Source organism: Gopherus evgoodei, chromosome 10 (assembly GCF_007399415.2).
Source record: "Gopherus evgoodei ecotype Sinaloan lineage chromosome 10, rGopEvg1_v1.p, whole genome shotgun sequence".
Classification (NCBI taxonomy): Eukaryota; Metazoa; Chordata; order Testudines; family Testudinidae; genus Gopherus; species Gopherus evgoodei.
In genome coordinates, this window is record NC_044331.1 from 35,948,253 (window position 1) to 35,971,106 (window position 22,854).

Here is a 22,854-nt window from a genome sequence, read left to right on the forward strand (position 1 = left end):
GGATGGAGTAGGGAGTCAGGTCAGCCCTGATGTGTATAACAGACCTAGTGGACCAGGTTGGACCAGGCCTACTATATATGTCTTTGGAGTGGGAAGGCGAGTAGTGACCCCACTCTGCCCTGTGGCTGCTGGGTGAGGGGTTGTAAGTACAGGGATGGCCCTACTCTGGTGTGTATGAGTAGAGAAGTAGGGAGGCAGGTAAGCTCTGGTGAATGTGTCTGGGAGGGGGGAAGATTAGGGGGTGATGCAAACTTGGCACATATGAGAGTGACTAGAGAGCTGGATCTACACTGATCTGTGAGTGGGAGTGGAGAGGTGAGCAAGGAGGATGAGCCCTGCCCTGGTGTGAGGTGTGCATGGGGCAGGGCTGGAGTGAGTAAGGGCCCTGCCTTGTTGCCTATCTAGGATAGGAGGAAGGAGGCCAATCCCGCCTGCTGGGTCTGTGGTTGGGAAAGTGAGCAAGGAGGGTGGCTGGGCCCTGCCCTGGTGAGTGAGGTGTGTGTCTCTCGTTCAGGGTAGGGGTGAGTTAAGTGCCCTGCCCCAATCTGTGTCTGGGGTAAGGGGCCAAGCCAGCCCCAGCTTGAGAGATCAGGACATCTGGGGGCAGGGTTGAACCCTGCCCTGCTGTGGGGGGGAGGAGGGGTGTGTGTGTGAACCCTCTCCTAGGGGAGGGGAGTGAGTAGGGGGCTGGCCTACGGCTGTCCTGGGAGGGGGGGAGGAAGGGTTACAGACCCTGCCCTGCTATATGTGTGGCGGGTAGAGAGGCCCCGCGTGGAGGCAGCCCTGCCTGAAGGCAGCGGAGCGAGGAGGGGCCGCTCTTGCACTGTTGCGTGGGGCGGGGTAGCTGGTGGGCCCGGCCCAGCACGGTTGGGGAGGGGGTAACTGGCTCCGCTGTTGCCCTTTTAAATGTGTGAGAGGGTGCTGGAGGCTGGTACAAAGGGAGCTGCCGCCGCTCCTGCTTCCTCCACCGGCTCAGGCTGCTCCCCGCCATCTTCCGCCCAGCAGGCGCGGCCGGGTCAGGCCGGGCCGGAGCCGAGCTGCGCGGGGCGCGTGAGGCGAGGTGGCGCAGGCCCGGGCCCGGAGATGAGGCCAGGATGTCGGTGTCAGGGCTCAAGGCCGAGCTGAAGCTCCTCGAGTCCATCTTCGACAAGGACCACGAGCGCTTCCGCATCGTCTCCTGGAAGCTGGACGAGCTGCACTGCCAGTTCGTGCTGCTGCCGCCGCCGCCGGGGAGCAGCCCGCCGCCGCCGCCGCCGCCGCTCACCATCCACTGCAACATCACGGTGCGGGCCGGGCCGGGCCGGGCCGCTGGCGGGGGAGGGGGCGCGGCCCCCGCCGTGCTGAGAGGGGGCACTTGGCACCCACTTAGCCGGGGGCAGGCGGCGCTCGCGCAGGGCGCCCAGCACCCACGGGAAGGGGGTGGAGGTACCCGTTGCCCCCAGGGTATGGGGCATGGCCCCCTAGCAGAGGGTGACTCAGCACCCCGGGGTATGGCCTCCCCATTGGGAAGCAGCATATGGCACCCGGGTGAATCCATCGCCTGCAGGGGCGAGTTTACCCAGTGCCTACGGGGGCACAGCACCTAGCAACCAGTGCAGGGGGGCCTGCCAGCTGTGTGCCAGCGGCGTCCTGTGTCGGCTCCTCCGAGCTCGGTCCTGAGACACACGGGCTGCCGCTGGCGAGACACTGCGCCTGTAGCCTGACTTCTTCAGAGCCTCGTCTGTCTTTGCCTTGATTTCCCCTACAGATGGGGAGAAACACCCCTTTCTCCACCCCCACCGATTCGGGCTGCCCTTTTCTTTCCTCTTCATAAAGTAGTGAATCAGCACTCCTGCTTTCTGTTTCTCAGCTGAAAATGTCGCCTCTCTTAGCCTGGGGGCATTCTGCGGGATGGGGGGAGAAAGGGGTTTTGCCCACCACTTGATTATTTATGCTGCGTGTCTGGTTCTTAGTTCGGGAGTTGGAGAAGCTGAGAGCCCTAAACAAAGAGAGTGTAGGCCCTGGAGAGAGCGAGAGCCACCCCTTGTGTATCCCCACCATTCCTGCTGTTAGTTTTGTGCCCTAAAATCCATGGAGTGAGGAGAAGGAAAAAGGAGATTGCAGGGGAGAAAAGTACCTCTCCCTAAAGGATTTTAGTGGGACGTGGTAAGTATTTTGTTCCCTCCCCCAAAAGGTGGAAGCCCAGGAAGAAGGTGGAGTGTGTGCACATTACTGAATACGCAGTACAAAACCAAGGCCTGAGCTGAGCAACTTGCTTTTCTGTGTGACCCAGCCAAGTGAATTCTACAGAAAGGCTAACTGTTGTTTTGGGGCTTGGAGGGCAGAAGGCATACAGATCTTCTTGTTTTCTTCTACAGCCTGGTATTTACTTATCTGCATTTCTAAAATACAATTTTTAAAATATGTGTGTAATGGTGAAAGTAACTGAGTTAGCAAGGAGGCTGAGGAAACTTAATTATTGCCCATTTAAAGAGATAAAACTGAGTGCTTGCTGAATAAAATACTTTATTTTTCTTGCATAATTTATGGAGGGGGATGTGTTTTGAATAACTCATTTGTGGGGTTTTTGTTGTTTAAATGAGTGAGTAAAACTGGAGAGGAAGTTCCTTGTGGTAAAGTTAGATAAGTAAACTTTTGTCTAAAATGCCCCTTACCAGCTTTAGAAATACTATAGACCCTGAGCATGCAAAAGAATTTGAACATATGGGACCTTTACTTCATGTGGAATGCCATTCTAGGTTCACTTTGCAGCATTGGGACCATGTATAGGTAAATGTACCTGTCTATTTGGCAAGATTGTTCTTAAAGGTAGATTGTTTTTAAGGCTTGACTGGGTGAAATTGGGGTTTAGTATGTTGGGGGGTCAGAGTAAAGATGACGACATAATTCCTTGTCTCTTAGAAAAGGATGAAAGCATCTTCAAACAGACATTTGCAGAATCAGACCCTTTGATGTCTAAGTACTGAAAGCTGAAAATGTAATTAAATTACCTGTATCATCAGTTACTTAAATTAGCTTAGAATAGGGAAAAAAAAATTAACTACATTGTAAAAGAAGGATTTGCAGGTTTGACAGTTAAAGTACAAAACAAATTCCATGACAAGTAGCTGAATAGAAGGGCACTTAATCAAAATCTACTAACTTTTTAAAAAACACCAATAACTTTTTATAATGCAATAGGGCTCCAAAACATGTTGCCTATGTCTAGAAAAATCAGATGAGTTGCACAACTTCCTATAAATAACTTTATTTTGATAGAAAACTACTGCTCTTTTGCTGAGGAGATTGATTGCTACTTTCCACAGAGCATGAGCTCTTTTTCATAAGTTTCTGAGAAGAATATAAAAGATAGTATTTCTGCACCATGTAATATCAGTTCATGATGATGGGTGTTTTTCTTGTCAAATGATAAGTAGTAAAGCAACCTGTAGCAATGGATTCTGGGTTTGTGCTGTGGTGTTTCTAGTCTTTTTCTACCTCTAAAGTCATTTTCGGCAGCAGCTCATACATCTTTTTATTCCAGGTTGAAATATGGTTAGTAGTTTTTGGTAGTTGCTTAATTGTCTTATGTCAGAGCATGAAACCAGTAATGTGAAGTATGACCTAAGCTTTCCCCAGCTTATAGTGGTGTCTGTTTACTATGTTGTGCTGTTAGGGTCACTTGCCCCAAAGGGCTGAAGCCTCAGCTATGCTGGTTTAAGTGGCATGTGACCTTGCCACAAAGGAACTGAAAATGGCTGTTTCAGACTGCAAAGCAGAAGCCTTGGCTTTTCAAAGTGGTAAGAGTTGAAGTGTCTTGGAAGTTATATTTTGCACTTCTGCCTAAGGAGGTTGGTGCTGTTCAAAATTAACTAAATTCTCACAGTATGAATAGAGTGACTTATTCAATCAGTTTTATAAATTGGGGATGGAAACTGAGGTACAGAAACTAACTTTCACAAAATCAAGTGGGAATTCAGTGGGACAGCCAGGAATAGAATCCTGGTCTCCTGATTCCCAGGTCTGGTGCTTTGCCACAAGTGTACACTTGCCTTCCTATTAAGGCTTGAAGTGGTGAAGGGAATTCCCTGTAGCAAACTCATACTCACTCTTGTGGTTTTAATTCCAAAGTGCTGCCAGCCTTGTCTGTAGATGTTGTATCTAGTTATTTCTTACCCCTTGTCCTGCATGGGCTCTAGAGAGCTGGGTCAAGGCATTCTAGGATCTAGAATATATCTTCTGATAAAAGTTTCTGTGTGCGAACACGGTTAATGTTATAAAAAGCTGACAGTAAACCTGTGGTTCTCTGGAGAAACTCAGCCATTGCTATTGGAGGAGTTATCTCCAGGCTTTGGAATTACAGTGCAAATATGTAACTTCTAGTCTGTTTGCCTTTCCTGGAAAACTTAACCCTCACAATACTGAAAATCCTCAAGGATATTTTCTTCTACTTTGGAAGAGGACTCCTGGCAAGTGCTACCATAGTTCCATAGGCCATTAAACATTTAGTTCCTTCCTCCTTTATGATCTCACAGAGACTAACATTAGCTATTACTTTTTAAAAGGTGGTGGTAAAAACTTTTTCCCAGCTGATTTAGTTTGGAATAATATGTTTGCTACTTAACACAGTAGTGGGTTTCTGAATGCCAAGAGACTCCTATTTATAAGGGAAAATAAATAGCAACTAACCATGTGATCCTTTGCATAGTGTCGGTTAGCAAAAACATTCTACCTTGTGGTACCATTGTACCACATATACAGTGTGGTGGTTATATAAACACTCGTGCATTTTGTATGGGCGTGAAAACTATTAATATTTAAAACAATCTTTCTCTTACAAAGGAACAAAGTTCTTTCAAGAACTTCTGGACCAAGACCTAAAGGAGATCTGATAACTTACATTTCTTTCTAATTAATCTTAGAGAATTTTTTCCACTCTCCAATCTAAAGAGAGACAGTAGAAGGAATACAGCTTAAAAAAAATGAGCTCTGATTAAGAAACACAGGTTCTCACAAGGAATTCAGTGTGCTGAGTTGGCATACTTTGACTAGCAGAGTGTCTCCTAGAATTTCCCACTGAGATGACGTTTTCACTTTGAAGGCCTGGAATAATATCTCATTAGAAAATCAGTTTGTTGAACTATCAAAGCTCAGTGTTTTCTACAACTTCCCAGGAATGTTATCCATCTAATTCTTAAAGACCCCTGAAATAAAATCAAGATCTAACTAAATTAATAGCTTATCACCTCTTGGATATAGGATAGGAGTGGTCAAGTAGGCATCCAGTCACATTTCAAGGAAACTGTTCACTTTACCCTTGCCAGGAGAGTGATCTATATTGAACTTTAAATAGTTAATCTTATTAGTTTCAGAGGCATTTTAGGGTGGAGTCATCCTTGTCAGAAATACTGATTCTTAGGCCTGAGAACTATCTAATTATTGAACTTGTTCAGGCTGTGTACCTTTACGTTCCCACTTGTTGTACCAAGAGCAATATGTCTGCTCCACAGTTGTCATCTATCTTTTTTGTGCTCCCTTACTGGTTACTGACAGCACCTCAGTTAAAGTCAGGATGAACAAAATTTGCGTGTTACAAGTTCCATATGGATTTACTCTTCTCCCCTTGGGGTGTTTTGAATAAAAAGCAAATCAGTGGACTTAAAATCAGTAGTTTATTGCATTTTTTAAAATTATTTTTATAACAATGCTTCTAACTTAAACATGTCTTTATTTGAGGGCTGTAGAGTTTCAATTCAAGATGACACAGCCTAAGTCTGGTAAGGTACCAAAAGTTAAGTGTTGTGACTGGATGTTCTCTTTTCTTTTCATGGAAAGAGAAGAAGTTACCCATATGAACTGGTATCTCAGATGCAGAGACTGAATTTTAGGTAGAACTCTCATATTCTTTTCTGCAAGTGTGTGTGTTTGTGTTTAAGGATGCTCAGTTTATAAACAACTCATTTCATAATGAATGAGCTACCAACTCAAAAGAAACTACCAAACTTCTTGTACGATGGTAAATCCTTTTAGTGATGGTTAGAGTTCAGATTATTTCCTGTGCAGGATATAAATACAAGGAACAACCTGAAAGTTACTGGATATGTTTCCTTTTCTTCAGAAAGGAAAATTGTAATACTTAAATTCTAAAGTGTATAAAACTCCAAAGAGCTAGACATGTTGCAAGGAGGCAGAATAATCTTATTTATGCAACATATTATGAGAATAATAAATTAGTAAGGTGTTCCTCCTTTAAGGAATGCACTTCTGCGAAAAAAAATAAAAAGAATAAAACTTCAAGAATAGAAATGCTAAAACTCAAAGAATGCTGAGTTTTCTAGTTGCATAATATACTTCTGCACTGCAAAGCTCAAACTGGAAAAACTACACTTTGCTAGAACAATATTATTTGGAAAAAAATCCAACTGCACCAGAACTGAGTGAAGGCTTATAAACTTCTATGCTTTCTGTAATTTCTGTTCTATTATTTACAGCTGCTCTGTAGCAAGAAGCCATGGCCTAAAGATTATATTAAGAGCTTTGCAGATAAATTGCTCTCATTCCCCTCTATACAATGTACCTCTAGTCATATGATAAATTGCCCCCAACATATCACATGATGTCACGACAGGCCCCAGTGCTGCAGATGTTTATTCCATGTGTCGAATTGTAAGCATCTAAGTAGTCCCATTTAAGTCTAGGGGACTACTCATGCACGTGTGAACTATAAACATGTAAATATTTTCAGGATTGGGGCCACCTGACACCCTCCCGCCCCTCCCCCCCAAAGGCATTTTTAAAAAAATGCTCATTGAAATTAATGAAATCAGGTGACAATGTAAAAGTTTGCTCTGCATTAGGTACTTATATGGTCCCCATCACTGTAGTATCTAGGTGCCTCACAATCTTTAATATAGTCATTTTCAAAGCACCCCTGTTTGGTAAGAAGTACTATTATTCCCATTTTACAGATTAGAGGGGAACTGAAGCACAGTGATTTGCACAGGGTCACACAGGAAGTCTGTCCCAGAGCAGAGAATTGAACCCTGGTTTCCACGTCTTGGGCTATGTACTTGCTCAATCAGATTAGAATTAATGCTTCCCAATGTTAACACGGACAAAGTGGTCTCTGTAAAACTTAGAAAAGTCAGTGGTAATCTTTGCAGGTTTATTAACATTATTCACTGTTTCTACAGAAACTAAAATGTAGTTTAAGTTTACTTCATTGGATAACTAGAAAACATTTAGTGGCCTAAAGTGGCTATTTGTGTTTCATGTTATCAAAAACATTGCATTTGAGCCAGAATTGAGCAATAGCTTTATGTGCTCTGTGGCCCTACAAGTGACACTCTTTGTAAAGAGTATTACTATTTCTCGATTTAATTTGTCAAAGTGTACACCGCAAGGATGTCTACTTCTGCTTCTGTTCGATGTGGTATTAAACTGATAATAGCCCTTATGTCAGAGAACTAGCAGTTTTATTTTACTTGCCACAAATCGTTCTAGTTGACTTCCAAATAATGAATCTAATAAAACCAGTTATTTCCTACTCTGTTTCAAGGAAACCTATGATATATTGGACACCACTGTGTGATAACTGTTGGTAAATGTTTTTTATATAGAATTAACCCCTCTATACTTGTTCTTCATAGACTTGCTGCTTAAAATATCTAACAACTTAAAATGCCGTGGTCAAAAATTTTAAGTAACACTTAACTTTCAAACGCCTGAACAGCAAATGTAACTTTTCTTATCTGTATAGTAAACACTGGCATTTTTATCTGTTTTGAATAATCCAAGTGGTGCTTTCCATGCCGCCTTGGTTGCAAAAATTTGAGCTGCTTCCTGACGGTCCACCGTCTGGGCAAGCTAATGCTCTATGGCGATGGTTGCAGGGCCGACCAGCCTCTCCTGTGTCATTGTGGAGCATAGATGTGTTAACTTCAGCTTGGAGACGCTGCATTCTCCACTGGCAACTGTTACAGAAAGTGTGAGAAGTATGCGCAGAGTAACAAAAGCATTTGGAAAGAGGGTGGTCATCTTATTTGTGTATATATATTCTTCAGGTGTAGTGAGGAGTTTTGGAATATCATACAACATCCCAAATATACTGCTGTGTTCCTTGAGCTGCATGAAATGTTCTTTGACTGTATTGCACAATCTAGCACTTGGTTCAAGAATTCAACTCTCAATTGTTGTTGTTTGAGGTCTCTTATGGGATTATCCTGTGCCTCATAATCAAAATGTCATCTTCTTTGGTGACTCTTGTATTCTTGAATGGGTGAGAAAATAGCCTCAGTGTGAAGTTTCTCTGCCAACTTCTGTGCACTCTTCAGAATGTTTTGAAATCTGACCAGTAAGACTATAGGTATGACTTTGCTTTGTCCAGTTGTTCCATTGCTTCAGATATCTCAAGGTCAACACCTTGGAGTCTCTTGCTTACAAGATTTATTTCAAACAGTGTTCTGGCATAAGATACTAAGCCACACAGAAATTTGAAGGTACGTATGTTTCTGGTGATTCCATTTCCCTCTGCCACTGTTCTCCCACGAACAGTTCCCGTCATGGCATTATCCTCCATAATGGCAACTATGGCATCCTCTATCTTCCCAATTTGGTGTGTGTTAGGCTTTATCACCTCCACTCGACTTTCCCATTGTGTGGTGCTCAGTGGTTTCAGTGTCAGAGAGGATGTTCCCAGATGTTGCTTTAAAATTTGACATCAATGAGTTGATGCAGAGAAAAATACGTAGATGATTTGAATTACATTGAAAAATTCAGCAGCCTTGCTAGAAGCTGATGCCTCATCACTAACCACCAAGTTAAGTGAATGAGAACTGCATTAAACAAAAAAAGCTCAAGGGTTTAACTCTCGGATCTGTGTTTGCACTTCTCTGTTCTTTCCTCTCATATTGGCACCATTATTGTAGCCATGACCTCTCATGTCGGCTATTGCAATTCCCATATCTTCCAGCTTTTCTCTGACAGTCACCATTGCAGGGACATTTTCACTAAATTCTGTTACAAAATGCCCTATTGAAGTTGTTTGTGCCATATGGCTGATGTCAGGTGTGCAGTCCAGAATAATAGAGTAATATCTTGCTGACTTCAGATCTGCCACAATCTTCTGTTTGACTTTTGTTGCCAGTAACTGTATGATCTCATTTTGAATTGTTTTTCCAAGGTAGTGGCGTGTGTCCATTTCTTGGGTGGTGACTGTTCTTAGATGCTCCTGGAGTACAGCATCAAACTCAGCCATCAGCTCCACAATTTTAAGGAAGCTTCCATTGTTTGGCACATACAGCTGATCTGAAGTGCCACTCAGTGCTAGGTTTTGGGTAGCAAGCATTCTCACAATGGCAATGAGCCTTTTCAGACCATTTTGCCAGTAAAGAGACTCTGATGCAGTCTTCTCTTGATGCTAATCATCTATGGTGGCCTTTAATTTTAGTATCATCTCAAGCTCTTTCCGCCTATGGAATGCTCTCTGGTGATTTGCTGCCTTCTCATGGCATGCCAGATTTCTAGCCAGATGTTTCCAGTTCTTTGTTCCTGTAGAACCCAATGTGTCTGGAACATTAGACTGGAAGAGTTTGCAACAAAAACAGTGTACAGCATTCTGGGGTTTTGAGTACATAAGCCATGGCCTCTCCATTTTGTCACCATTGGGGTTTTCATGCCAGTAATGTGTTGGATGGAAACTTCTATTTTCATTGTCTTTGGGGGACATGAAGTTTTTCACTTGCTGTCGCCCATGCAGTACAAGGAAGTCCCTCAGGCTGCTGCTCAAGTGGGTCCACAGTCCTGGATCATCTAGACTTAAGGAACTAAACTCAGCAGCAGCTGTTTCTTGCGACTCCACCACACTCCTATCTGATCTACACTTTTCTTCAGGAATGTGCATGGTTACATCCATTTAAGATGGAAATATGGATGCTGCAGTATCTGCCAGGTCACCTGCATTCTGACTAACTGGAAGATCAGGCATCTCCTCATCACTCACCTCCTCACTGGGGCCGGAAGTCTCACCGTGAACATTTGTGTCTATGTATCTCAGGAGAGCTCCTTCCTGCTTAGATAAGAAAGCAAAGGAAGCTTTTCTTCTTTTTCTGAATGCTGCCCCAAAGGGTGGTTTCTTCTTTCACTCATGACTGCTTTTCTGTCCCAGCTATAGTGGCTCTCAACACTCAGTTGAAGGGGACAGATAAGCAGGCTGGTAGCAGGGCCTGAGTGAGGGAAGATAGCAGCATCTTAAGGGCCTAACTAGCTCCTACTACTTCAGCTGACTGCCCGTTCTCCTCCAGTGGGTTCAGGGAAGCAGCAGGAAGCTCCCTGAGAAGCTGGTGTTAATCAGCCCAGGCTCCTGGGGGTGCTAGAGAAGTAGATAAGAGGCTGCTCCTCCTCTCTCTCTCCCAGCAGCTCCTGCTGCTTTCTCTTATTCCCTCTCACCTTTTCTCCTGCTTGTTATGTCTCTTGTGCCCTCCTTCCTCCAGCACAGCACTCCACCGTCTGTGTGCATCTAGAGCAGAGATAATACATCTGCGCCAGCAGCAGACACAATTTTCTACACTCTGGGTCCGGGTGGGGTGGGGTGGAGTAGGGAAGGATAAGGCCACACTGTACTTCAAAACTTATTGAATGCCAGCCTTCTGTTGCTTGGGCAGCCCTCTGGGGTGCAGTGGTTGGGTGCCCGGAGGCCCCCCTCCCACATGTTCTTGGGCATTTGGGTGAGGAAAATATGGAACTTGGGGAGGAGAGCGGTCGTTAGACTGCCGCTGCAGCCCCTGTGTATGCTCCTATTGCTTTTCCTGCAGCTCAACCATACACTGGAACATATCAGTTTGACCCTCCAGTAGCATCAGCATTGCATCCCGCCACCTCTCCTCTTGCTCCCACCACCTGTCCTCTTGCATGTCCCTCCATCCTCACGTTCATTTTGTGCTTTCCTGGACTCTGACATTGTCTGCCTCCATGCATTTTGCTAAGCTCTTTCAGTGCGGGAGGACTGTATGAGCTCAGAACACTTCATCGCAAGTGCTTCCCCCCCCTCCTTTTTATCTAGCCTCTGGGACAGAGATGATGGGGGGGTGTTGAAACATTTGCAGCTGCAGGAGGGGGGGAAAGGGAGAGTAGTATTTAAAAAGACCAATTTTTTATTTTTAGAGAATAATGGGTAGACTCTTTCACGGTGAACCAAGCTGTTAACATTACATAGCACATGTACTTTCGGTACAAGGTTGCATTTTGCCTCTGAATGTCCCCTTAATAAAATTCCTGTATTTCAACCAGGTGACATGAATGATATCACTCTCCTGAGTACAACACGGAGATAAAGAACGGATGTTGCTTGAATGCATTCCAGTAGCTGTACTGGCTGCGAATGCATCCCAAGTCTTCAGGGCAAATTAATCATTAAACATGTTTGCTTTTAGACTATGTAGTATAGTTACAAAGGTACACTCACCAGAGGTGCCTTCTCTGCCTTCAAGGTCTGGGAGCCCACCTTGGGAGGGTATTGTCTCCAAGGTGATAAAACAGTTCCTGGCTGTCGGGGAGAATGCTTTCTCTGCTTGCCTGCCGTGCGCTACCCTCATCTTCCTCATCCCCAAAATCCTCATTTCTGTTGCGTGAGACTCCCCTCCCACCTCCCCTTGCAGGAGTTCACGAGCAGAGGTGGGGTAGTGGTGGGGGCACCCACTAGGATTGCATGCAGGTTATCATAGAAGTGGCGTGTCTGGGAGTCTGACCCAGAGCTGCCGTTTGCCGTTTTGGAAGGCTTGCCTGAGCTCCTTAACTTTCACACGGCACTGCTGCAGATCCCTGTTATAGCCTCTGTCCTTCATGCCCTTGGAGGCCCCCCCCAATATTTTGCGTTTCACTATTTGGAATGGAGTTCTGATCGCTGTGTGGGGAGACAAATCCGTGCTATCAGATCCAGTACCTCCCATTCGGTCCATGCTGGAGCTCTTTTGCAATTCTGGGATTCCATAGTCACCTCTGCTGATGAGCTCTGCATGATCACCTGTGCTGATCAGCTTGCCACGCTGGCCAAATAGGAGATGAAATTCAAAAGTTTGCAGGGCTTTCCTGTCTACCTGGCCAGTGCATCTGAGTTGAGAGCGCTGTCCACAGCGGTCACAATGGAGCACTCTGGGATAGCTCCCGGAAGCCAATACTGTTGAATTGCGTCCACACTACCCCAAATTTGACCCGGCGATGTCGATTTTAGCGCTAATCTCCTCATCAGGGAGGAGTACAGAAATCTATTTAAGAGCCCTTTAAATTGACAAAAATGGCTTTATCATGTGGATGGGTGCAGGATTAAATTGATCTAACGCTGCTAAATTTGACCTAAACTCGTAGTGTAGATGAGGGCTAAGAAGGTTAGGTGGAACACTGGTACAGTGGCAAGAGGATGTAGAGAACCTAGTGAGCATTACTCACTGGTGCAAGAGGAGAGTGTCTCATGGATACCTCCACATACTAGTAGGATATGGTCCACCCATGGAAAAATCAGAAATCCTTGAGGAAGAGATAATAAAAGTGAGAAGGCATGAATGTCAGAATAAGAGCAGAAAGGAGACATCTGACTGAATGATGGATGAAGGAATTGTCTTAAAGCAGGGGTTCTCAAACTGGGGGTTGGGACCCTTCAGGGGGTCATGAGGTTATTACATGGGGGTTGCGAGCGGTCAACCTCCACCCTGAACCCTGCTTTGCCTCCAGCATTTATAATGGTGTTAACGCTTTTTAATGTATTTTAATTTATAAGGGGGGGTCATACTCGAAGACTTGCTGTGTGAAAGGGGTCACCAGTAAAAAAAAAAAAAGTGAGAGTCACTAGTCAAGATTGTTGCACAAATGTGACAAGTCAGAAAATTCAGGGCTCAAAATTCCTACTGGGTAATGAGCTTTCTTGTATTATAACTTGATCTGGCTGACCATTTTGTAATACTCTATTGGCATATAAACTAAAGCCAAGATCCTGTGCGTTTGTGAAGTCTCTCTATTTTGTAGGATGATATTGTGGTTAATAGAAAAGACAGAGTTGGAGATCTGGGCTCTCAGCTCTGCTACAGGCTTCCTAGTAATCTTTATGCTCTTGGGAAGTCACTTGACCTCTCTAGTCTTGTCTACACTGAGAATCATCTGTTGCTGACAAAAGTGTTAGCTAAAGGGTGCCCTTGAACCTGGTTTAATTACAGTATAGTTGAGGACTAATTCCAGTTTAAAAGCAGCATTTTACCTTGACTTCTGAAACTGCATAACACTGTTCATCTTTGGTTATGCTTGATGGTAAACCAACTTCAGCACGAAGCTGCATCTCTTGTAGATGTGTTAGCAGCCACAGCTTAATTACTTATTTCCTGCCATGATGGGAGAGAAGTGCGTATGGAGGAGAGTTTTGTTCTTTCACAAAAGTTTAGTGGTATCCACCTGAACTGTGAATATCTTTTGTATGAACAGTATCAAAAGCATAATATTAAAGTGTACATTTTGGTGACTATATGTTAGAGAATAAATATATATTGCTTTACCTCCTCATAGTGTAGCTTTTTAAAAATTCCAGTTACTAGTTTCTTCTTAAAAAAAAAAAAAAAGTGACCTTTCATTGTTCAAATAAATAAGAATATGCTCTTCTTTTATGTGTCCTTCTCTCTCCCCCATCCTCATTGGCTTGCTTTAATTATACCACTCAGTATTAAAACTACAAACCAATAAGCAAGATACTTTTCTTTTGTTTGTTTTATAATCATTTAGCAAGGGTATGTGCCAACTGAAATGTGTGCAGTCTGGCAGACTCTCTTCCTAGACTGGTTTACCCAACCCATAATCTCCCCAAGGTTGATGTGGTGTTTCACACATTGCATTCATTGAAACAGTAGGTATTATCTTGAATAATAAACCCAACTTAAGTGGCTATAGAACTCTGCCGACAAGAAGCCTAATAACTGTATCCTATGACATATGTCTACATTCATGACCATGACAATTTAACTGAAATCTATTCTTTGACTATTACCTTCCTTTGCACATACCCTGGCTTATTGTAAGATGTATTAATACTAGAGAACTGTGGGTGGTGGTTTTTTGTGTATGTGTTTTTTGTTTTAGGAAAAGTGTATGGGCTGGGGTGGGAGGTTACATGTGTGTCTACACAGGGTAGAGAGACTCAAAATTGCAATCAGCTTTATCTATCCATTTTATTTTTCAGAATTATTACACTTTAGACCATCTTAAATTAAAAACAAGTTTTTGAAAAGGTTTTTCCTTATGCCAAAGTAGTAATCTTGATCTCTAAAATATTTTACTTACTGTCTTAACTTTTTTTCAATTCAGCTGCACTTATAGATTCTGTAACAAATCCGAGAAAATTCTGTAGAACTAACTTGTACTTACTGTAAGCTGCATGGTTTTGGAATAGCTTCCAGCACATGTGAGAACTCTCACCCAAATATTTGCCCACTTAATGCATGTATATATAGTTGCTTTGTGGTCACTGTCCTGTGAATACAGCCCTGGCATGCATCTGATAGGATGACCAGACGTCAAGTGTGACAAATCCAGATGGGGGTGTGGGGGGGTAATAGGAGCCTATATAAGAGAGACCCAAAAATCCAGACTGTCTCTATAAAATCAGGACATCTGGTCACCATAGCCACTGAGTCCACCACCTGCTGCAGAATTGTAATCCATAATCTAAACTTTCATTTTACTTACAAAATATTTCTAATCTATATGCTTGCAAAGAAAACACTGAAATATGTACAGTGAGATAATGGTCTGCCTGAATCTATAAAAGGCTGAAATGATAGCTCAGAGGTGTGAACTGCCGCAGTCTTCTCAACAGGGTTTTAATTGTGAAACTTAGAAATGATTGGTTAAATATTTGCTGACTATTTTCTGCTTATTTCAAGCAGAAACTTCTAACTAATGTTAACAAAACTTTCTACAAGAGTAAAGCTTTTCTGTGTGGGAGTCAGATCTGTCTCACGTAGGCTGGCCCAAGACTCGAATAAACTCCCCCAGGACCCGGAGTACCATCACAGACCTCACCACGTCCCACTTTTAGTGCAAGGTACATTTCTTTGATCCCTGACTTATCAAACACATAGTTGAGTGTGGATTTATTTTTTTAAAAAACAATGAACAAAACACTCTACTGCACACACTTCTCCCCCTAGGGAGGGAGTAAGAACAAATACATGACAGATATTAGTTCCATTGCTTAATGCACTACTGAAAGGGCTTGGATACTATCATGATGAGCACAGTATTAGAGCCTATATAGAACAGTTCTTCTCTAACATGCCTCCCACACCTCCCCATATGACTAAAGCCCCCACTGTCATCTGCATAACCACAAAAACCTCGAGTTACCTTCATGACTCTCTTCCAGTATAGTTATACCTTGTCAATACAAAATCTGTATAGGAACAGCATCATATTGAATTTTTTATAAAAATTAATGAACTGAATATGAACATATGGAACACTTACTATAATAGCCTCTTTTTTATCTATTTTTTTTTTTAATCTTAAATGAAGCTTTAACAGAACTTCTAGTCTTCTGCACTCCTGCCACACAATCCAGGGAATCTCCCACAAAACATATATTGCTTATCATAGAGTATGTGGGCTTTTGACTGTAGGGAGGGTGAAAGAAAAATAACCTTTTTATTGTCATAAGCATTCTACCTATATTATGTGGAAACTTTAAAAAAATATATCTGCTTAACTGAAACTGTATGAATACAGTTGGATTTGTTTATTGTGCATTAATGGAAAGAAGTAGGTGGTAGGTATTTACATGGCTTGTGTAAGGGAACCCTGATGGAAAAGCAGTTAAAAATGTCTGCCTTTTTCAGGGCGGATACAAATCTATTTTTAAAATTTTGGCTTTTTACACATGCCTCTTTTCTAAAAATAAATCTGGTTAAAATTTGAAATGAAAACTTTTATGTTAAGGCCTAAAGCTATTGTAATCTATTAAAAACAGTGTAATGAAACATAATACACTACGTTAATGAGCGCGCACACAGACACCTCAAATTGTAATGAGTAAAAAGATGCTGCTTTTTTAATACAAAATTGAGGTGAAAAATCTGCAACTTTTGAGGTCAACTCAAGGTTTATAAAAGTCATTTTGCATCTGTCAGCTCACTGATTCTACAGTTAAACTTTGTTTAATCAGTTTTAAATGCAAAACAAGTCTTTAATTTTTTATTTTTTTCCTAATGTATCAGTGCATTTAAAGTAGTTTTAATTAATAAAAACAGTTTTTTAAATGTTTTTGTGCATCCTCAGTTGAATTCCAATTTCCATCTAAATGTAACTTACACAAACTAGATTTTTTGTTTTAAACTTGGAAGTAAGAAATGCCAATTTTCAAATAAGAAACATTTGTATTCTAAGTTATGTTAAGATATCTATATCTATATATCTAATGAGTTTATATTGCATCCTCCTGGTTAGTACAAAATCTAGTTTGAGTATATTTAGTTTCAAATAAACAGTTTTGGTGGTTAAACCAACCACAAAGAATGAACCTTTCTTTAGGAAAGTAACTAAAAAGTACAAATGCAAAACCAAGATTCAATTAGATGGCTTAAACTGAGGTTTTTTGCTTGCTGACTTGATTAAAACTAGTGATTTCTAAATTTATCCACTATGGCTTTGGTAATAGTACAATAGGTTGTCTAGTGAGGGATAAACCCTATGCATTTTAAGGGTACATCTGCACAAAAGCTGGGAGGTGTAATTCTTGCTCAGATGGATGTATGTATACCTGCTCCGCTAAAACCGATGCACTAAAATTAGCAATGTAACTGTAGCTACAAGGCGGTGGCTAAGCCAGCCTGCTGCCTATGTAGCCATGGCTTCACAGTGTGAATTTTATCATTCTAGTGAAAGCAGCAAAGAGTCCTGTGGCACCTTATAGACTAACAGATGTATTGGAGCAAGAGCTTTTGTGGGTGAATATCCACTTCGTCGGATGCATCCGACGAAGTGGATATTCAGCCACGAAAGCTCATTCTCCAATACGTCTGTTTACAGATCCAGACTAACACGGCTACCCCTCTGATACATCACACTAGTGGTATCTCAGTGTAACCTCTCATCCTTCCTTGTGTGGTGGCTTTATGAAAAAGCATTACACTAACTGACATGTAGTTCTAAAATTGTGCTTCATTGGCAAGCTCCTAAGAGCTCTTCCCTCTCATGTCCTTGGCTTTTATTAATGGGCCAGTTTTAACAGCTATCTTGATATTGTTTAGCTGTTGGATGCTTTTATATCGTGTGGGTACTAGACAAAGATTTGGGGTTTCTCACAACAAATCTGGCCTCTTGTTAGTACAAAGGCTCTCCCAAATGTAAGGATACTATGAGTTGTAACTATCTACGTTGGCTGTGAACATTGAGCCTTTGTCTTTGGGCCTCAGTACGCTTTAGATGTGATGTAATTGCTCAGTATGTCAAGTGTTGTTGGTTGTTGTTACTGAGCAATTTTTACAGTACACAGATTAGCTTGTAAAAAGCTACACAAATTTAAGCATGCAGGCTTTACTTGTAACACATTCCTGCTCTCATTGTAGAGAGCAAGAAATTGTTCCCTTCCAGAACTGCTATAATAAGACAGCCAACCGTTTAATGTGAACAGTAACTCTGCATCTAAACAATATACAACCTCATCTCCGGTTGAATTTTGTGTGGCAAAAGGCCCAAGGTAAAGTATCCTTCAACTACCTGAGAAATAACAGTAATATTTATAACAGTAGGTATCAATACAGTGGTATTTCTCAAATTGAAGGGTTGCTTTCCTAAAATGTCATAACTGGGCTATATATATAAATTTTTTTTTTTTTTGGTAAAGAGATGCACAGGTGAAGCTGTTGTCCCTATATACCACATGGATATTTTTCTTTTCTTCGTCTTCACACCCCAATGCCACCCCTCCTCCTCTTACAAAAAAACAAACCACCAACCCTCTCAGATCAGCTGCTTGTAGGTAGGTTTAGTCATCTAGTAAATTTTTACAAGTCCTGGTTCTGCTGAGTAATTCAGATGACCTCCCAAACCATGAGTACAGTTGAACTTTTTGCCATATCCGAAGTACCATGGCTTTTTGTTTCATTACAGATCTCAATTGGACGTCTTTATATTTACAGATTGAATGTTTGAAGAGCTTGTTTATATTCCATATTCCAAAACGGGTGGTGACTCATAGTATAACACAAATGATGTCACAGAATAGTTAATATTATCTGTTCATCTATAGAATCTTTTGATGTTATTTAGCTTTTTTTTAAAAAGCTGTTACACTCACACACAATTGTGACTATATCCATTAAGAGTCAACTTTAAATACCTTGATTATGTGCCAGACTGGAATATACAAGTGTGTGCATGCACAATTAGTTTAAAAACTAAAATGTTAACTCGCTAAGTTTTTTTTTTTTTTTTTCTCATGCACTGACTGCATAGGACTGGTATTGAACTTGAACATGCTTTTCCTTTTGCATGTTCAACTCCCATTAATACTATGCTTAGTATACGGTCACTGTAATCTACTTTTTTTTTTTTTTTTTTTTTTTTAAGTAGAAAAAGCAAACACAGAGCTTGAGAATATAGAAGAGAAAATAAGTGCCTAATGACAAGTGTATCGTGCCATACAAAAACAAGACTGGATATTGCCTGTGTCTTAACATGCTTCCTCACAGGGTGAGATTTACTTTACTTGCAGAAAATCCAGTTAAGTGTTGGAATGGGAAGGGAGGGTGGGAAGGTGAACATCATCCAATGCAGGATACCTGCATATCCTGTCAGCCACTCAACCCAACTTACATATTAGGACCACCAGATCCACAAATCTAGTGGTGGTCTTGGAGGCTGCCCTGCTGTCATTTCTCCTCCCCAACACACTGGTTATTCTAAATGGTGCAGAAGGTATTGCATGGGTCCTCCAGACTGAGGTTATTTTGCTCACAAAGCTGAAGAAGTCTACTCTGGATATCTTAGTACTGCTGGGGGCATGTGGTGGTGTGAGAGAAGAGCCTTTAGAATTCTAGGGAAAGAATATAAATAAAAAAAACTACTGTCCCACAGATTCCAAATGCATAGTTTGGAAGAATGAATTGTGAGTAAGATGTTGTCTCCTCCCATCTCCCTTTGCACCCAAAGGCAGGTTGACACAACTCTGGGCAAGTAACTAATCACTCTAATATATGGAAGATAATTAAATAGGGAGATTCATACTTAAGATTTAAATTACTTAACCAAATGCCCAGCTTCCATGGAAGTTGACAGTGTCTCTTTGTCATGAGATCGTTTGCCTGGATGGAATAACGTATATCATCTGGGTCTCTCAAATAGCATTTAATGTTTCTAAAATCTTTCCTTCTCTTTACCAAGGCAAGAATACAATTAGAAAGGTTCAGTAAATCCAAAAATTTTTGGAGTTTACTTGTCATCTCTGCAGCATATAATGAATGACTTATTGCGATCACCTGTGGATGTAAAGAAAATACAGGACTTTAAAAATTTCCGTTTGTTCAAGAACTCCTATATCTATATATACACTTTCAATTGTAAACCAGGAGACCAGTGGCTAAATTCAGTTACAGTGGGTGCATAGGAGGCCTGGTGGAGGAAAATTTTAATTCTGCAGACTTGTAGCAGCTGTTTTAACGATTTCTAAAACTTGGTAATATAGGCTTTATTTTCAAGGTACGCTTCTCCATCCCCTCCATATCAGATAAGGAATGCCCCATGGTGAAGACTCTCTGTGTGGCACTTGGAGGCAGACCAGATCTTTGCTCTGAGCCAGTACTTAGGACTGCCCCTCAGAAAGAACATCCCAGAATAGTCTGCCTCCAAGCAGAACACATTTTCTTTTCCATATAATCAGATTGATTTACATGTCAGAATCAGTGCAGACCTCTAGCCCTCTGTTGTTCCACCTTCAGTGGGTTGTCTTCCCCCTCATTACAATGACAGATGGATTTCTAATATGCTCATCTACAGAATCTAAATTATTAGTTTTTTCATGGCATTGTATCAGAATTTTCTGGAATAGAATCACTGTCTAGCTTAGTATATGAAGTCTGTGAAGAAGACAGTGACATCAGGTCTCTTGTTGGAAGGATTTTTGGCATATTTACTTCTCCCATAGGGATTGTTGAAATATTGTTGGACCCCTCTGTCAGTTGCTCAGATCTTTCTCTCTATATCAACTTCTCTGTTGGGGTTGCCAACTTTCTAATTGCACAAAACTGAACACCCCTGTCTTGCCTCTTCTCCAAGGCCCCGTCCCCCAATCACTCCATCTGCCCTCCATCTGTCACTCGCTCTCCTCCACCCTCGCTCACTCACTTTTGCCAGGCTGAGGCAGGGGGTTGGAAGTGCAGAAGGGGATGAGGGCTCTGGGCTGGGGGTGCAGGCTCCAGGGTGGGGTCAGAAATGAGGGGTTCAGGGTATGGGAAGGGGCTAGGGCAGGGGGTTGGGGTGCAGGAGAGGGTGTGGGTTCCAGGTGGCGCTTGCCTCGGGTGGCTCCCCAGAAGTGGCAACATATCCCTCAGCTCCTAGGCAGAGGGACGGACAAGGGAGCTCTGTGTGCTGCTCCTGCCCTGAGCACCAGCTCCACAGCTTCCATTTGGCCAGGAACTGCGGCCAGTGGGAGCTGCTGGGGTGGCACCTGTGAGTGGAGGCAGCGTGCAGAGCCACCTTGTCCATCTGTACCTCCGCCTAGGAGCTGGGAAGCTTTGCAGAGTCAGGTAGGGAGACTTCCAGCCCTGCGCCAACTGAACTTTTAGTGGCTTGGTCAGCAGTTCTGACCAGAGCTGCCAGGGTGCCTTTTTGACCGGCTGTTCCAGTCGAAAACCAGACACCTGTCAATCCTATTTTCTGTAGTTACTTTATATAGTGATTAGTGGAAGCTCTAAGTGTCTTGAGATGTAGCTAGAGTAGGCAGACCCCTGGAAAATATTCTGCAGCAGGAAAATCTTAAGGCTTCATCCTGCAGCCGTGGTCATATAAATGCAGATTCCAGGATCAGTCCCTTGCATAATGTCTCTGCCTCACAAAAGTAAGTCTTAACTCATTCATGAAGCACTTTGAAATCTTTAAATGGAAGAGTGTTATAGAAGGGCCCAATACTATTGCAGGAGGATGGGACTATTACAAAAGAGATCTCCATTACTACAAAGTGGAATATTTTAAATGCAGTATAACTTTCGATTTTATCAGTTTGTATAGTGTGGTATTGCTTATCTTCTGATAAAATTGCTTGTCTTCTGATAAAAATTGTAACCCTTTGCTAAAAGGGTGTCTAAAATATCCTTAAGATAGGAAGACATCTGACATATATGATCAAAAACTACCACATTCAGTGGCTTTAATCTTGGAAAGAATTGCACCCTGCTCCCTCCCACTTTCAAAGTAAAATTGGCTAGGTTGCCAGTGGCTGAGAATGTCAGGTGTAAGGTGTTGGGGAAGGAAGAGTGCTATGTGGTGCTCAATAATAAACTTGCTCCTTAATTGGAGGTTAATAGGCTCCACAAAGAACCTGTTTGTGAATAAAAAATTGAATTAAGATGACCACTAAACATACAAATATCTTGAGAAAAGGAAGAAAGTGAATAACCAAACCTGGCTGTTTTGGACAATTTATTTAATAAACACAAATCTACTTTTGGAAACTTGTTGGCCTGATTTCACCCTAGCTCATTCCCAGAAAGCCCCCCCAAACTCTGGGTGCCTTGGACAGAGAATTATTTCTGTATCTTGGAAAACACTTTCGACTATTTCTGGTAGCTAAAACTTGATAGATATCTCAGGGGCCCTGCTTTATTTACAGCATGCTTGAAAACAAAGGGAAAATGACCTTTTTTTTTTTTTTTTCTTTAACACTGCTTCTCACTATGTAACACACACAGTCTTCCTGTATGATACTCTTAAGCAATTTGTACATTTAGGGAAAAGTAGCTTCTCTGGAGTCTTGTAAAACTGAGTTTTATAAAACTGTCAGTTACTAGTAGAATTTTGTTTCTGTGAATTTGTCTATAAAGCAGTCTTATCTACTGACATCTTATAAACTCTGAGGTTGGAGTCTTTTTGTTGTATGATGTTGGGGATGCATTCTGCACTCAACTATCTTTATTGCCAAAACCTGCTGCACCTTGTCTAGTCCTGTGACCTCTTGCAAAAAAAATCAGCTTTTCTTCAGTTAGGATTATCTGTAAAGCAGGTCTACTGTTAATAAGAGCCAATTCTACTATGCTAGTGTTTCTCTATTTAAAAGTCTGACAGTACATACTCTGCACATCTGTTTTAAAAACATAGTGATTTTGCAAATGATCAAAATGCCTAACCCTAAGTAGGAAGATCTAGAAAAGTATTTTTTTATCCGTAATATTCACTTCCAAAGCTTGTTCAAAACTTTGTTTGGGGTTTTAATGACTGAATGGTAACATTAGATTTTAAAAGTCAGGGGCAGGAATCATGTCTTCTGTAAAAATTCCCGGCACACTCTCTGTGGTACTGTCAAACAAAGAATAAATATCACAAGAAGGAAACCGTGTAAGGACATAGTGATAGTACACATTTGAATGCTACCATTAATTTCATTAGTCACTAAAACAACCGGTAATCTTGCAGTTAGTAAGCAGTGAAATGAACTTTAACTTAAGCATAGTGATTGTGCAGATACTAGTGCACTCACAGCCTGGAAAAGATATTTTTGAGGTGTTTTCAATGGCGCTTCAGTGAATTAAAAAAACCTTTAATTTTTTTTGTTATACATCTTCCCCTCCCCCATCCAGTTTTGTATAGTGTTGATAGGTTGCAGATGACAATGTCTGGATGTCTAAACTAGTGAAG

The 22,854-nt window shown here is 41.9% G+C and overlaps 1 protein-coding gene across 4 annotated transcripts in view; it reads left to right on the plus strand.

Moving 5' to 3' along the window:
* Positions 1 to 472: 472 nt before the first annotated feature.
* The window catches only part of UBE2Q2 (ubiquitin conjugating enzyme E2 Q2), a 78,463-nt gene continuing 56,081 nt past the window's right edge, over positions 473 to 22,854 (plus strand). The window contains exon 1 of one of the 4 annotated variants that reach the window (XM_030578885.1): positions 473 to 495. Coding sequence is in view for 3 of the 4 variants with exons in the window: in XM_030578882.1 (XP_030434742.1) it covers positions 1,095 to 1,283 (189 nt within the window). In the remaining variant the exon portion in view is untranslated. Of the gene's footprint in view, positions 496 to 794; positions 1,284 to 22,854 lie in introns of those variants that run through there. The other 3 variants (XM_030578882.1, XM_030578884.1, XM_030578881.1) reach the window with 3 other exon arrangements.